A 14,644-nucleotide genomic window follows, 5' to 3' on the forward strand; every position below is an offset into this window, starting at 1 on the left:
CCCTGCCCTGCCCTGCCCTGCCCTGCCGTCTCCTTTCTTTCTTCTTTTTTTTTGAGACAGGGTCTCACTGTGTCACCCAGGCTGGAGTGCAGTGATGCCATCATGGCTCACTGCAGCCTCAACTTCCCAGGCTGAAGCAATACTCCTGCCTCAGCCTCCCGAGTAGCTGGGACCACAGCCATGTACCACCATGCCTGGCTAATTTTTTGTATTTTTAGTGGCGATGGGGTTTCTCCATGTTGGTCAGGCTGGTCTCAAACTCCTGACCTCAGGTGATCTGCCTGCCTCGGCCTCCCAAAGTGCTAGTATTACTGGCATGAGACACCGTGCCCGGCCAACTTTTTATTCTTTGCAGAGATGGGGTCTTGTTGTGTTGCCCAGGCTGGTCTCAAACTCCTGGGTTCCAGCGATCCTCCTGCCTTGTCCTCCCAAAGTGTTGGGATTACAGACATGAGCCACTGCGCCCGGCCTAGTTTCTTTATTTATAAAATGGGGATAATATTCTGGCCCATAGAATCACCAAGAAACTGTAAAACATAACATGCACCTCCCTTCTGTTGGAGTAGCTCCCTCTTTCCTGAGGCATCAGTGAATTCCTATTCGGGAAGTGGATAGTGGGGGTTAAGAGCATGGATTTCAGAGCCAGCCTGTCCAGGTTTGGATCCCAGCTTCACCACTTACCATCTCTGTGACTGTGGGCAAGTTACTGAATTTCTCTGTGCCATTGTTTCCATATCTGTATAGTGGGGCTAATAATAGCACTTGTCTCACTAGATTACAAGGATTAAATGAGAGAAAGCATTTTAAAGACTCTAGAACAATGCCCGGCATATCCAAAGCCCCCAGTACATGTTCACTGCCTTTATTATTATCCTCATAATATAATAGATTGTGTTTCCCTTTTTGCTTTGACAGTCAGGGAACCCACCACTGAATTTGAACCTTATCTTTAGACTTCCACAAAGGACCTAACGGCATGTATTTCTGTTTCTGTTTCCCTGTCATTCTCTGACTTTATTTAACTATTTGGCTCTCATTTCCCCCCTTACCCTGATTTCTATATGTTATTATATGTATTGCTATATGTTGTTTCAGAACAAGTTTGGAATTAATACCTTAAGAAAAATATAGCAACAGTTTGATTCAGACTGGCTTGTTGGAGTCCAGAGTGATCTTGAATTAGGAGGTGAACTGTCCTATTAAAAATAAATATTGGCCAGGTGGGGCAGCTCACGCCTGTAATCCCAGCACTTTGGGAGGCTGAGGCAGGCAGATCACTTGAGGTGAGACGTTCAAGACCAGCCTGGCCAGTATAGTGAAACCCTGTCTCTACTAAAAATACAAAAATTATCCGGGCACGGTGGTGTACACCTGTAATCCCAGCTACTTGGGAGGCTGAGGTGGAAGGATTGCTTGAACCTGGGAGGTGGAGGTTGCAGTGAGCTCAGATCATGCTGTTGCTCTCCAGCCTGGGTGACACAGTGAGCCTCTGTCTCAACAAAACAAAACAAAAACCATGTAGCTATTATTTTTGAGGGCTTATTGCATATTAGCCATTGTCATGCATCCTTTGTGTGTATTTCCTTAAACCTTACAATGATCCTCTGAGGCCAGGCCTGTTACCTCTCCATTTCATAGTTGAGGAATCTAAGGATCAGGGGTGAAGTGATTCAGCAGTGGTTTCCAGCAGCAAGTGGCAGGGTTAGGATTCAAATGTAGCCCATCTAACTCCTAAGCACACACTTTTACTCCCTGTTTGATGTTCTAGGGTCCACTGAGCTTTTGGGGGCAATGGAGGGATGATGTCAGGCAAATGACTGATTGATGCTTTCCCTCCCTGTTTTTCTTCCTCTCTTCCTATTTCTTTTACCCTCTTCTCTCTGCTTCCTGGGTTCTCCAGAGCCCATGAGGGCTCCCAAAGGCCTGGCTTTTGCTGATATCCAGGCCCGCCAGCTGACCCTGCAGTGGGAACCACTGGGTTACAACGTGACGCGTTGCCACACCTATACCGTGTCGCTGTGCTATCACTACACCCCAGGCAGCAGCCACAACCAGACTATCCGGGAGTGTGTGAAGACGGAGCAAGGTGTCAGCCGCTACACCATCAAGAACCTGCTGCCCTATCGGAACGTTCATGTGCGGCTCGTCCTCACTAACCCTGAGGGTCGCAAAGAGGGCAAGGAGGTCACCTTCCAGACAGATGAGGATGGTAAGAGTCTCAGTCTGGGTGCGGTGGCTCATGCCTGTAATCCCAGTACTTTGGGAGGCCGAGGTGGGCAAATCTCGAGGTAAGGATATTGAGACCATCCTGGCTGACACGGTGAAACCTCATCTCTACTAAAAATAAAAAAAATTAGCTGGGCATGGTGGCACATGCCTGTAGTCCCAGCTACTTGGGAGGCTGAGGCAGGAGAATCACTTGAACTCGGGAGGTAGAGGTTGCAGTGAGCCGAGATTGCACCCCTGCATTCTAGCCTGGATGACAGAGCAAGACTCCGTTTCAAAAAAAAAAAAAAAAAAGTGAGTCTCAACCTCACCCAGGGCCCTTTGTGCCTCCCACAGACACGCCATGTCTGAGACTGAAATTTGCTGAGAGAATTTTTTTGTTTAGGATTAAACCAGCTGTATGACAACAAAGTAATGATTGCTCCTATTTGTTCTCTGGAAGACTTTGGTTTAGACTGGTCTAATTTCTTTTCTTAAGTGTTTGAAAGAATTCAGTAGTGAAGCCATTTGGGCATAGAATTTTCTTTCTGGCAAGGTTATTAATAAATTTTAATTTTTAAAATAGATATTAGGATAGTCAGATTTTTTGTGCTTATATTGATTTAGATGGACTGCATTTTTTCTTTTTCTTTTCTTTTCTTTTGTTTTTGAGACAGAGTCTTGCTCTGTTATCCAGGCTGGAGTGCAGTGGCACGATCTTGGCTCACTGTAAACTCCCCCTTCTGGGTTCAAGTGATTCTTGTGCCTCAGCTTCCTGAGTAGCTAGAATTACAGATGCCTGCCACCAAACCTGGCTAATTTTTGTATTTTTACAAAATACAAAACCCTGGTGAGACAGAGTTTTGCCATGTTGGCCAGGTTGGTCTTGAACTCCTGACCTCAGGTGATCAGCCCACCTTGGCCTTCTGAAGTGCTGGGATTACAGGCAGGAACCACTGCGCCTGGCCAGCAATTGGGACTTTTCTAATTATCTTTTTATTATTGATTTCTAGGTTAATTCCACTGTGGTCAGAATATATACTCTGAATTTAATCTTTTGAAATTTGATCCTTACTTTATGGCCTGACATATGGTTAAATTTTGGTAAATGTTCCATGTGTACATGAAAAAAACATGTATTCTGTTGCTGTTGAATGCAGTGTTCTACATATGTCAAACTAGTACTTATTAAGCCCTTAGTACATGTCAAGTACCATTCTGAATGGTTTTAATACCCATGACAACCCTATGTGGTAGGTTACTATTTCTATTCCCATTTTACAGATGAGGTCACGTGGCCAGTAGAGAGGTAGCAGAGCTGGCTTTCTAACCTGCCCATCTGGCTTCACAGTTGTCATTCGTCTTTTTTTTTTTTTTTTTTTTTTTTTTGAGCTGGAGTCTCTCTCTGTTGCCCAGGCTGGAGTGCAGTGGTATAATCTCAGCTCACTGCAGCCTCTGCCTCCTCAGTTCCAGCGATTCTCCCACCTCAGCCTCCCAAGTAGTTGGGATTACAGGCACCCACCACTATGCCCAGCTTAGTTTTTGTATTTTTGGTAGAGACGGGGTTTCACCATGTTGGCCAGGCTGGTCTTGAACTCCTGTCCTCAAGTGATTTGCCTTTCTTGACCTCTCAAAGTTCTGGGATTACAAGCATGAGCCACTGTGCCTGGCCAGTTGTAGTTTTTTTTTCCTTTTTGAGACAGAGTCTTGCTCTGTCACTAGGCTGGAGTGCAGTGGCGCCATCTCAGCTCACTGTAACCTTGGCTTCCTCAGTTCAAGTGATTCTCATGCCTCAGCCTCCCGAGTAGCTGGGATTACAGGCATGTACCACCACACCCAGTTAATTTTTTTGTATTTTTAGTAGAGACAGGGTTTTACCATGTTGGCCAGATGGTCTCGATCTCCTGACCTTGTGATTTTGCCTGCCTTGGCCTCCCAAAGTGCTGGGATTACAGGCATGAGCCACCATGCCTGGCCAGTTGTCATTCTTAAGAGCTACACTCGAATGCTAGCACAGGTCCAAAGCCTTCCCTTGGATTCCTACAGATCCCAGGTACCCCGAGCTTCTTGGTTTATAGCTTTGTCTTACCGCCACATGTACACAGTTTCCTGTTCTGCACAGCATTGGCCTAGACACAAAATTCAGCTCCTTTCTTAGTTCCTGCTTTTCTCTGCGTTAGGACTTCAGCTTCCCCATAGTGGTTTATCAAGGTGCTTTCCCAAACAAAGACCATTCTCTTCCTAAATGAAATTCCTGTGCCTGCCATTAACAGTATATACGTAAACAAAAGCAAAAGAAAACAAAGCCATGCCTGAAACTGTTAATGCGAAAATGTTAACAGTATCTCTGGGTGATACAATTGTAGATGCCATTAATTTTCTTTAAGCTCATTTTGATTTTCTACATTGAACATGTCATTTATGTAATTAGAAATTTTTGGGGCTGGGCGCGGTGGCTCAAGCCTGTAATCCCAGCACTTTGGGAGGCCGAGGCGGGTGGATCACGAGGTCAAGAGATCGAGACCATCCTGGTCAACATGGTGAAACCCTGTCTCTACTAAAAATACAAAAACATTAGCTGAGCATGGTGGCGCGTGCCTGTAATCCCAGCTACTCAGGAGGCTGAGGCAGGAGAATTGCCTGAACCCAGGAGGTGGAGGTTGTGGTGAGCCGAGATTGCGCCATTGCACTCCAGCCTGGGTAACATGAGTGAAACTCCGTCTCAAAAAAAAAAAAAAGAAATTTTTAGACAAGAAAATATCTCCACCCATAATCCCAATACCCCAATGCAATTGCTGTTTTCATTTCTCTGGAACATGTGCATATTTTCTGAAAACTACCCAACTGGAACAAAATCGGAGCCTTCAAACGTATTTCTCTTCTAAATACAGCCCACACAGTAATGAAGATGCCAGCTATCCTTTTAGAGTACTTAGTAATAGGGTGAACCATATACACTTGCTGATGCTTGCCTTGGGGCAAGCATAAACGTATATCATACCATTTGTCCTGGCTTGAGAGGGGTTATTTCATCCCCACTTCACAGATGAGTTAAGTAAGGTGCAGAGAGGCTAAGTAGTCCATTAGAACCAGGTGGGAAGTGGCAAGGCTGGAATTTGAACCCAGGTGTCTGGCACCAAAGCCCACTTTCTCCTGTCCCCTGCCGCCTTTCACTCGCAGTGCCCGGTGGGATTGCAGCTGAGTCCCTGACCTTTACTCCACTGGAGGACATGATCTTCCTCAAGTGGGAGGAGCCCCAGGAGCCCAATGGTCTCATCACTCAGTATGAGGTGGGTTTGGGACCCTATTACAGGGGGGAACCCTGGTAGAAGGTGAGAGGTGACCTTCTTTCTCTCTGCTGCTACAGTAGGAGGTGCATGGGGAGGACAGATGTGATTGTCATCGTTCCTTCAACTATGGTCAGGGTCTTCATCCTGTGAATTCTAGAGCAGGACCCTGAAGGCAGGAGAGAGAGGCGAAGATGACTAGAAGCCTGGCTTGATGGCATCCATAGTCTCCTTTGCTTAGCCTCATCCCTTACTTGCCTGGAACACGGTGGGTGGAGGCTCTGGTCAGGGGTGCTGTGCCCATACTGTGCCCACCTGCCTGCCAATCCTGCTCCCAGATCAGCTACCAGAGCATCGAGTCATCAGACCCGGCAGTGAATGTGCCAGGCCCACGGCGTACCATCTCCAAGCTCCGCAACGAGACCTACCACGTCTTCTCCAACCTGCACCCAGGCACCACCTACTTGTTCTCCGTGCGGGCCCGCACGGGCAAAGGCTTCGGCCAGGCAGCACTCACTGAGATAACCACCAACATCTCTGGTGAGCCCCACCTGACCCGGCCCAGCCCTTTTAGAGGTGGCCCAGAATCCCAGCGTTCCATGGGCGGGGGGGGGGCGGGGGGGCATTCTGAGGGTGGTTGCAGAGGGCCCCTGCCGAGATAAATATGCCATTTAGGAGTTAAAGTCAGGGCTCAGGGAGGATGAAGTCACAGGAGTCAGGAGACTGCGGTCAGTGGAATCAGAAGGCTGAGGTTGCGGCTGGTGCCTGAGGTCAGGGTCCAGGGTAGCTTAGGTCATGTCAGCAGGAACAAGGAGGCTAAGGCTGAAGTAGGGGAGATCTGAGGACCGTGGTCACGGAGGCTGGAGGCCTGGTCTTCCTGGTCCAGTGGCCAAGCTCCATGCTTATGACCCTGTCCCCTTCCTCAGCTCCCAGCTTTGATTATGCCGACATGCCGTCGCCCCTGGGCGAGTCTGAGAACACCATCACCGTGCTGCTGAGGCCGGCACAGGGCCGCGGTGCGCCCATCAGGTGGGAAAGCGGGACGGAGGGGTGGGAGGCCAGGGCCGTAGGGAAGAGGCCCCTCTTCTGACCAGAGTCCCAGCCCAGGCCAGCTCACCCCGTCCTCCCTTAGTCTCCCACACAGGGCTTGGAGTATCTGGAGGAGGATGTTCTGTGATGCTGGGCAGGTGAGACGCCTGCAGTCCCTCCCCTTTGAGGCCCTGGGTCTCAGATGGTGACTGTCACAAGGACCCTGGATAGGTCGAGCCTGGAGAGGGGACTTTCCAGGCCTCTCCAGGGGGCCTTTCCTCAGACACCTTGGAGAAGTGAAACTCTGGGGGCCTTATATCACCCCAGCCTTTTCCTGGGAGCACAGAGATGGGCTTTCTAGAAGGCTGGGGCAGCCAGCCAGACAGGCCATCTCTCTGGAGTGGCTAGGGGCCTGGCTTCTTCACCTCCTCTCCCCAGAGGAAGCTGGGCCTGCTGGGGCCATGGTGGCTGCCACGCTGGGGAGACGGTGCTGGAGATACGACTGTGTGTGTGTGTGTGTGTGTGTGTGTGTGTACATGGTATGTGATCCTGGGTGTGTGTGTGTGTGTGTGTGTGTGTGTGTGTGTACATGGTATGTGAACCTGGGTGTGTCTTTGTGAGAAAGACATGGGATATGTGGTGTGAGCATGTGTGAGAGGTGCGTGTGGGAGACATAAGTGTGCATGTGTGTGAGAGTGTGAGGGTGTTTGTGTAAGTGTGTGCATGTGCTGTTAGCCAGACCCCATGCTAGGGGCTTGATCTGCCTGAAGCCATTTATCCTCATGGCAGCCTGTGGAATGGGTATTATATCAGGAAGCTGACTCGGAGAGCCTAAATCACTTGCCCCCAAGGCCACACGGCCAGTAAATGGTGGAGCTGGGTATTGGAACCCAGATCTGCCTGCTATGCCTGTACCTTTCCTAGAAGTCATCGAGCCTCCCTGCCCTTCTAGTCCACCCCTTCCTTCCACGAAGCTACATGCACTGGGAGAGGGTGACAGCCTTTAGGTGTGGGGTGTGAGGGTCCTAGTCAGTTTCCCAGGAAGATAGTGGGCTGCCCAGGTGACCATAGCAGTCCCTTACCTCCTCGTCCCCCACTGTATCCTATCCTCTTCTGCTTTGTCCTCCCTGTATTTGCCACTGCAAATCCTGTCCTGGGCCAATTCCTAGACCCTCAGGGAAGACCCAGGAAAAAGTCATGGGGTCTGCAGGGCCTTTGCCTTTTGCTGGCGCCTCAAGGCCCTTGTGCTGCTGAGTCTGGGAGGGGCTGGGAACCCTTCCTTCCTTGTCCTCTTGAGGAATCCTGTGAGCAGGTCTGGTCAGGGTCCCTCAGGATGACGATTGCAAGGCTGGGTGGGGGCAAGGGGTGGGTTATGGTGGGAGGGGAGCAGCAGGATGGCTGTGTGACCCTGGGCATCTCTCTTTACCTTCCTGAACCTCCATTTCTTTATCTGCACAATGGGGATTGTTCTAGATTAAGATGCACTTTGTTCATGGCTAATGTTAATGATTACCTCCTGGTGGGACTTAGGGCTGGGAGAGGTCTCAGCCTGGGGTAATGGAGGCTGAGAGGGGCTGGGACTGGTGTTTATAATGGGCTAGTGACAAGCAGTGGGCTGGTGTCCAACACTCTGGGATGATTCCCCACAACTTGGATGCTCAAAAGAAACATCTGGTGAGCAAGGAAAAGGCATTTCTACTTCCCCGAGCAGGGGCTGTCAGTATGGGATGTCACACACCAAGATGTGACTGAGACTGTAACTGGAAATATTTAAATTTGTCAGGATTCACACATTTACTCTCCACTTTGTTCTGCAGAGCATTTGGAGGAGCTCATAGCAGAAACCTACTTGGTAAAGAGATAAAACAATCAGAAACACCGCTGGGACAGGGAGCACAAAGCAGGGTGGGCAATCAGGACCCTGAGACAGCAGGGCTCTGATTTGCTGATGAGAGGCTGCCTCAGCGTTGAGAGGGTGCTAGAGACATAGTGCTAGGTGTCCTTGTTTGCTAAGTGACTGTCTCTCTCACTAGAGGTCAGTTTTAGGAAGCCCAGATGCCTAGTGTCTAGCACAGGGCTCATGATCTGAGCTCAGTCAATTCTTTCTGAATTAATCTGGCTAATCCTGAAAGTTACTGAGTCTCAGAAGGGCGCTGTCAGTAGCTTTGGTTTCCCAGGTCTTGTGTCACACACACAGGAGGATTCATGGAGGAAGCAGGGTGGGGCCTTATGGCTTGGTTGTGTTGAGCAGGGCCCACGATCCTCTTAGCCCGGGTTAGTAACAGAAATAACCGCTGACATGTGCTGGCTGCTTGCTTAACTTGCCTGTTCTTCCCATCTATCTCTTGGAACAGCCTCGAAATCACTTCTATTTTATGGAGGAGGAAACCGAGGCCCAGAGAGGTTAGGGGACTTGCCCAGCTAGTAAGGGACTTGCCCAGCTAGTAAGCCCCTAGGAGGGCTTGACCACAAAGCCCATGCCTTTAACTGCCAGCGGGCTCTCCCGGTCCTCTGGCCGCCTGTGATCCCCTGTACTCTCTCCTCCCTGTCCAGTGTGTACCAGGTGATTGTGGAGGAGGAGCGGCCACGGAGGCTGCGGCGGGAGCCAGGTGGACAGGATTGCTTCCCAGTGCCACTGACCTTCGAAGTGGCACTGGCCCGAGGCCTGGTGCACTACTTCGGGGCTGAACTGGCGGCCAGCAGTCTACCTGAGGCCATGCCCTTTACCGTGGGTGACAACCAGACCTACCGAGGCTTCTGGAACCCACCGCTTGAGCCTAGGAAGGCCTATCTCATCTACTTCCAGGCAGCAAGCCACCTGAAGGGGGTGAGGGACCCGCCAGGGTCATGGTGGGGTGGTTGGGGGTGTGATGGCAGGCAAGGGATACCTTGCAGCAGACCCAGCACAGACTCCAGGCCCCACCCTTCCCATGGCCCCGTCTCCTAAAGCTCCTCCTCCCATAGCACCCCCATAGCCCTATTTTCTGCAGCCCCACCTCCGATAGCCCGCCCCTACAACACCGCCCCCACAGCCCCTCCCATAGCCCTGCCTCCTATAGCCTTACCTCCCATAGAGCCACTCCCACAGCCCCACCTTCCACAGCCCCGCCTCCCATAGCTCGTCCTCCCACAGCCCCTCCTCCCATAGTCCTTCCTCCCATAGCCCCTCCCCCCTAGTCCCACTCCTCCCATAGCCAGCCCTCCTGACCCCAGGCTCATTGTCACAGAGCACTACTTGCTTCCTGAGCCTTCTTTCCTAGGCTCTTCCTTTGTATCCAGGTCCCCAGTCTAGTTTGCCTCTTCCTGAGGCTCTGCCTTCTGTCTTAGATGCTTCTTTTCCCAGAGAAGCCCATATCAGGTTCCTGCATTACCGCTTTGAGGCCTAGGACCCGCCTTGTCCCCGAAACCCCGCCCTATCCTTCAGGCTCCTCCCTCCTCTGCTTGCTTGGTTTTCCCCTTCCTAGCTAGTCCTCTGGCCCTAAGCCCCGCCCTGATGCTTGAGGCCCCGCCCATTTCCCCATGGTGTTTGTTTCTCTCTTGCCTCCGATCTCATCCCCCTTTCCTAAGGCACTGCAGGTGCCTCCCCTCTAGCCCCCACTCTCAAGGGTCTTCCCAGGCCTTCCTTTGGGTGGAGTGTCCTTAGATGCCATCAGCACCAGACAAAGCCCTGAACAGGCTCAAGAAACGCTGCCTGAGGTTCCCACCCTGGGGAGGGAGAGGTCGGGGCTTCAGCAGTGCTGAGACCCCCATCTGTGCCTCCAGGAGACCCGGCTGAATTGCATCCGTATTGCCAGGAAAGGTAAGTCCACTGGGTTCCTGCAGCCCTTCAGCAGCAGGTTTCTCACCTGCCCAGCGCTGGGGTGGTGGATCCAGAGGACCTAGGGCTGTGGGAGTAGAGGATGGCCGTCGGGCAGGCCTGGGGCTAGGAGGGGCTTCTTTGCTGGGTTTCCATGTGCATTACCTCAAGGGCTCCTCCCAGGCTGACAGCAGGGGCCTGGAGCAGGCCTGTGGAGAGGAGCCATTATAGTTGGGCCCTGGGTTTTTGGGTACTGGGTGCTGGTTCTGGGTTATGTATCTGCCCAGCTTTCCTATGGTGGGGGAGAAGGTGGGGTCAGCATGGGCTCTGTGCTGTAGGGATCGTTCCTGCTTCCAGACAGGGAATGTGGTTGGCTTCCCATCCTGAGATGCACGAACCATGCCCTAGGTACACAATTGCTGATCCTTATTACCTCCCAGGAGGGTGAGAGGGTGGAGCTGAAGGCCCAGGTATCTGCTCTCCCCTATCCGCTGAGATTTGGGAGGATATTAGAAAGTGGGGAGCGAGGGAAGCTATTCCTGATAAGGGAGCCATGTCAATGAGGACTGTGACTCATAAGTGCAGAAAGTATCAGGAATGGTGAGGAGGTAGATTTGCTCAAAAGGCAGGACACGTGTTGAGCATGTGGGGCGGTTTATGCATGTGTGTTTGTGTAGCCCAGTTTGTTCCCTGGGCACAGACCCCTGCAGGAGGGGCTCAGTGGTCCCTGTCTCCCCTCTGATCCCTTACTCTGCTTTGTTCTCTCCCCAGCTGCCTGCAAGGAAAGCAAGCAGCCCCTGGAGGTATCCCAGAGATCGGAGGAGATGGGGCTTATCCTGGGCATCTGTGCAGGGGGGCTTGCTGTCCTCATCCTTCTCCTGGGTGCCATCATTGTCATCATCCGCAAAGGGTGAGTGAGGCCGGTGCCCTGTCCCACCAGTGGCTTCTACCCCTTAGAGGCCTGGTGGCACAGAGGAGTAGAGGCTTAGAGCTGGTAGGGCAGCTGCCCTGCAGGTGTGTGGAGGGCTGCCAGCTTGGGCATCTGCTCTGCCGATGGATCTGAGCTGGGCAGAGGGCTGCCCCAGAGTATATACCTGTACCCAGAGTACAGGTCTGGCTGGTTCCAAGTGCTACTGTCCAGGGAGGGGCCCGCAGTGCCTGGTGCCAAGGAGCTGTGCTTGCTGGGACTGTTTCAATAGGGAGGGCATGGAGGTGACCTGGCTTTGGACCCCTACCCCCTGCAGACCTTCAGCTCATGGGATTGTGCAGTTGACCCTGAGCAGGGGGCTGGTTCTCACACCTCTTCAAACCAAAGGCCTTGATTTGTCCAAGGTTATTCCTGGGCTCCACTTTGGGCTCAGCTTTCCCTGGACCCTGTTACTGTGGATCCCTGAGGAGCCCTCCTGGGCCCGTGACTGAGAAACTCATCCCCCTGCTGCTCCTACCATCCCCCAGCTCTCAAAGTTCCAGTCACATGTTTGCATGAAATGTTTCTTAGTGGATTTGCAGAGGGCAGCACAAATCTCAGTACATTGTAGAATTCAGAACCTAGGATCTTGTAGTTTCAGACATGTAGGATTCAGGACTCTAGGAATCTTAGGCTTTAGAATTGTAGAGGCTCAGAGCCCCAGAACGTAAGAGCTGCTGGGTAGTTCAAGGCCATCTAGTGTAATGGTTTTCAAATCTTTTTAAAGAAATAGAATCTGCCTTCAAAACACCAGAAAACCCTTCCCTGGGAGCCTGGTACATGGAGCACATGAAGGCTGAGCAGCAGTTCTGGTTGGAGGCTGGGTGACGGCTTCTGAGACCTTTCTGCTTGCCAGCTCTGCCCACCGGGCAGCCGTGGGACACTGTGGTCTAAGCATCTTCAATAAGTGATAGGGATGCTGAGGCTTAGAGGGGGCGCAGGCCTGCCCAAGGCCACCCAGAGAGCCAGAGGCAGAGCCAGCTCCACCCTTCCCCACCTGGGCTCTGGCTTCTATAGCCCCTGCTGCTGCCAGGCTGGGCACATGTGGTTGAGTTGGCTGTATTTCTGGGCTGCCGGGAGCAGATAAGTAGGATCCAGGAAGATGAGAGAGAGAGAGCTGGCTGGGGCCACCTTGCCTGAGGCCAGATACCAGCAAGAGAGAGAGTCTAGGGGTGGAGTGTGCAGCGGAGTGGAAGAGATGTGGGGGGATGGCCCAGCCAGGGCGATATGCTCTGATTTTTCCCCTAATTGTCCCTGCACAGCTTTAAGAGAGACTATTTTAGGTATCATTTAATGAGGGATTGCTATGTGCCAGGAGCTTCACACACATCATCCATGAGTACATTAGTTATTGGGCACCTACTGTGTGCCAGGCACTGTTCTGGCACTCAGGATGTGTTACAGAACATTTCCTTCTTGGATCTTGACTGACTTCCTTTTTTTCTGGATGAAGAAACTGTAATGAAAGCACCTAGCCCAGGCCGCTCGGCTGATGAGCGGTAGGCCTGACTTCAGTTCGGGCTCGCCTACAAGTGTGAAGGCCTCACCGAGTCTGGTGCACAGGAGGTGCCTCCAACGTGGCAAGCCCCTGATTTCTCTCCAGCATTGGCTTGATGAGTGACTCTAAGTAGGGCTGCAGCGGGAGAGGGCTATAATTAGGAGGAGGCAGATTTCAGTTTCAGGTGGTATTTGAGGTCCTAGAAATCTATGCTCAAGGAAAGAGGATAGGCAGAGTGGGGGGTGTCACCCACCCCGGCAAAGAGAGCTCTGGGCCCAGGACAGGATAGATCAGAAATGTTGTCAGGGCCTTACTAGGAAAGCTTCCATTATATATTTGCTACCCCATAAACCCAGGCTACCCCAGATGCCTCCAGGAACCCCTTGTCCCCCTCACCCTGCACCTCCTTACTTCCCCTAAAAGCCATCAGTCTCCCTGCGTAGCACCTGCTACATCCCCCTGGATCTGAGCCTGGCCTTCAGGGCCCTCTGTGCTCCCCAGGGCTCTTGTGGTCTGCATTGTGGGTATCATGGGACACAGAGGCCCTGGCAGGGATGGAGGTGTTCCCGTCAACTTGGGGTGCCAACATAACCAACAAGAGGAGGGCAGTTGCCACGCCCCCGTGGAGACTTATTGGAGGCAGGAGGGAATCCCGGGGGATTATGGGAAACAGAGGCCAGATGGGAGGAGATTTCAGATTCTCTGTCCTGCCCTGCCTCTGTGGACGATCAGACTGGATGCATCTGCCGTAGAGGAATTCTAGGGCCTGGAAGGGAGGCTGGTGACCCCAGGCCAGGTCAGATCCCCTAGCTCTGCTTCCAGAAGCCCCCACACCCTACCTTTCTCCATGGCAGCACTTTCTTCTCCCTGCACATTGTCATTTACTTACTTGTAGTGTTTTGCTCAATGCTTGTCTTGCCTGCTGGGTTAAGAGCTTCATGAGGGCAGAGAAAGCCCTGTCTTGTTGTCTGGGTATCTCCATGGTCTAGTCCAGGGGAGTCGGGTCTCCCCACTCTGAGATGCAGGGAGACAGGGAGGAGTGGATTGTGGGCACTGCTGGGTGCAAACTTCCCGGTGCTGGGACCTCACAGCAGCCCCTGTGGGGGATTATTATTAACCTCACTATGTGTGTGTGTGTGTGTGTATGTATGTATGTAATGTATGTATGTATGTATGTAAGTATGTATGTATGTACGTATTTTTTGAGACAGAGTTTTGCTCTTATTGCCCAGGCTGGAGTGCAGTGGTGCAATCTTGGCTCATTGCAGTCTCCGGTTCCTGGGATTACAGGTGCCCGCCACCACGCCTGGCTAATTTTTTGTATTTTTAGTAGAGTTGGGGTTTCATCATGTTGGACAGGCTGGTCTCAAACTCCTGACCTCAGATGATCCACTTGCCTTGGCCTTCCAAAGTGCAGGGATTACAGGTGTGAGCCACCACACCCGGCCTTAACCTCACTTTTTAAAGAGGAAAGTGGAAGTGCAAGGAGGTGAAGTTCTTTTATTTATTTTTACTAATTTATTGATTACTTCATTCAACAAAATATTTTTGGGGGATTACAGTGTGTGGGGCCCTGGGAGAACCAGAAGGAGACAAAAAGACAAGGATTCTGTCCTCCTGTTCTTTGTAGCCAGCGGAGAGCCTGGCATGAAATTAGAAAAAACACAAACAGATGAGATAATTACAAATTGTGAAAGGAGCAAGGTGCCGGGTGTTGGGGGCAAAGAGAATTTGGGAGACCTCATGTAGCTGGCACTTGTGGGAGAGTGGTCCGGGAATAACCTTTTGAAAGCACAACGTGTCATCTGAGGCCAGTAGAATATAATTTCTTTTTTCTTTTTTTTCTTTTTTTTTTTTTTTTT

General features: G+C 51.6%; 1 protein-coding gene across 1 annotated transcript in view; it reads left to right on the forward strand.

Annotated features, from left to right (window-relative positions):
- PTPRU (protein tyrosine phosphatase receptor type U) overlaps positions 1–14,644 on the forward strand; it is a 54,706-nt gene that overhangs the window by 38,157 nt on the left and 1,905 nt on the right. Inside the window, exons 8-14 of the mRNA XM_017534797.2 lie at positions 1,901–2,209; positions 5,386–5,495; positions 5,831–6,032; positions 6,419–6,521; positions 9,075–9,348; positions 10,284–10,320; positions 11,089–11,227. Coding sequence (XP_017390286.1) covers positions 1,901–2,209; positions 5,386–5,495; positions 5,831–6,032; positions 6,419–6,521; positions 9,075–9,348; positions 10,284–10,320; positions 11,089–11,227 — 1,174 coding nt within the window. The remainder of the gene's footprint in view (positions 1–1,900; positions 2,210–5,385; positions 5,496–5,830; positions 6,033–6,418; positions 6,522–9,074; positions 9,349–10,283; positions 10,321–11,088; positions 11,228–14,644) is intronic.

Source organism: Cebus imitator, unplaced genomic scaffold (assembly GCF_001604975.1).
Source record: "Cebus imitator isolate Cc_AM_T3 unplaced genomic scaffold, Cebus_imitator-1.0 Scaffold87, whole genome shotgun sequence".
Lineage (NCBI taxonomy): Eukaryota > Metazoa > Chordata > Mammalia > Primates > Cebidae > Cebus > Cebus imitator.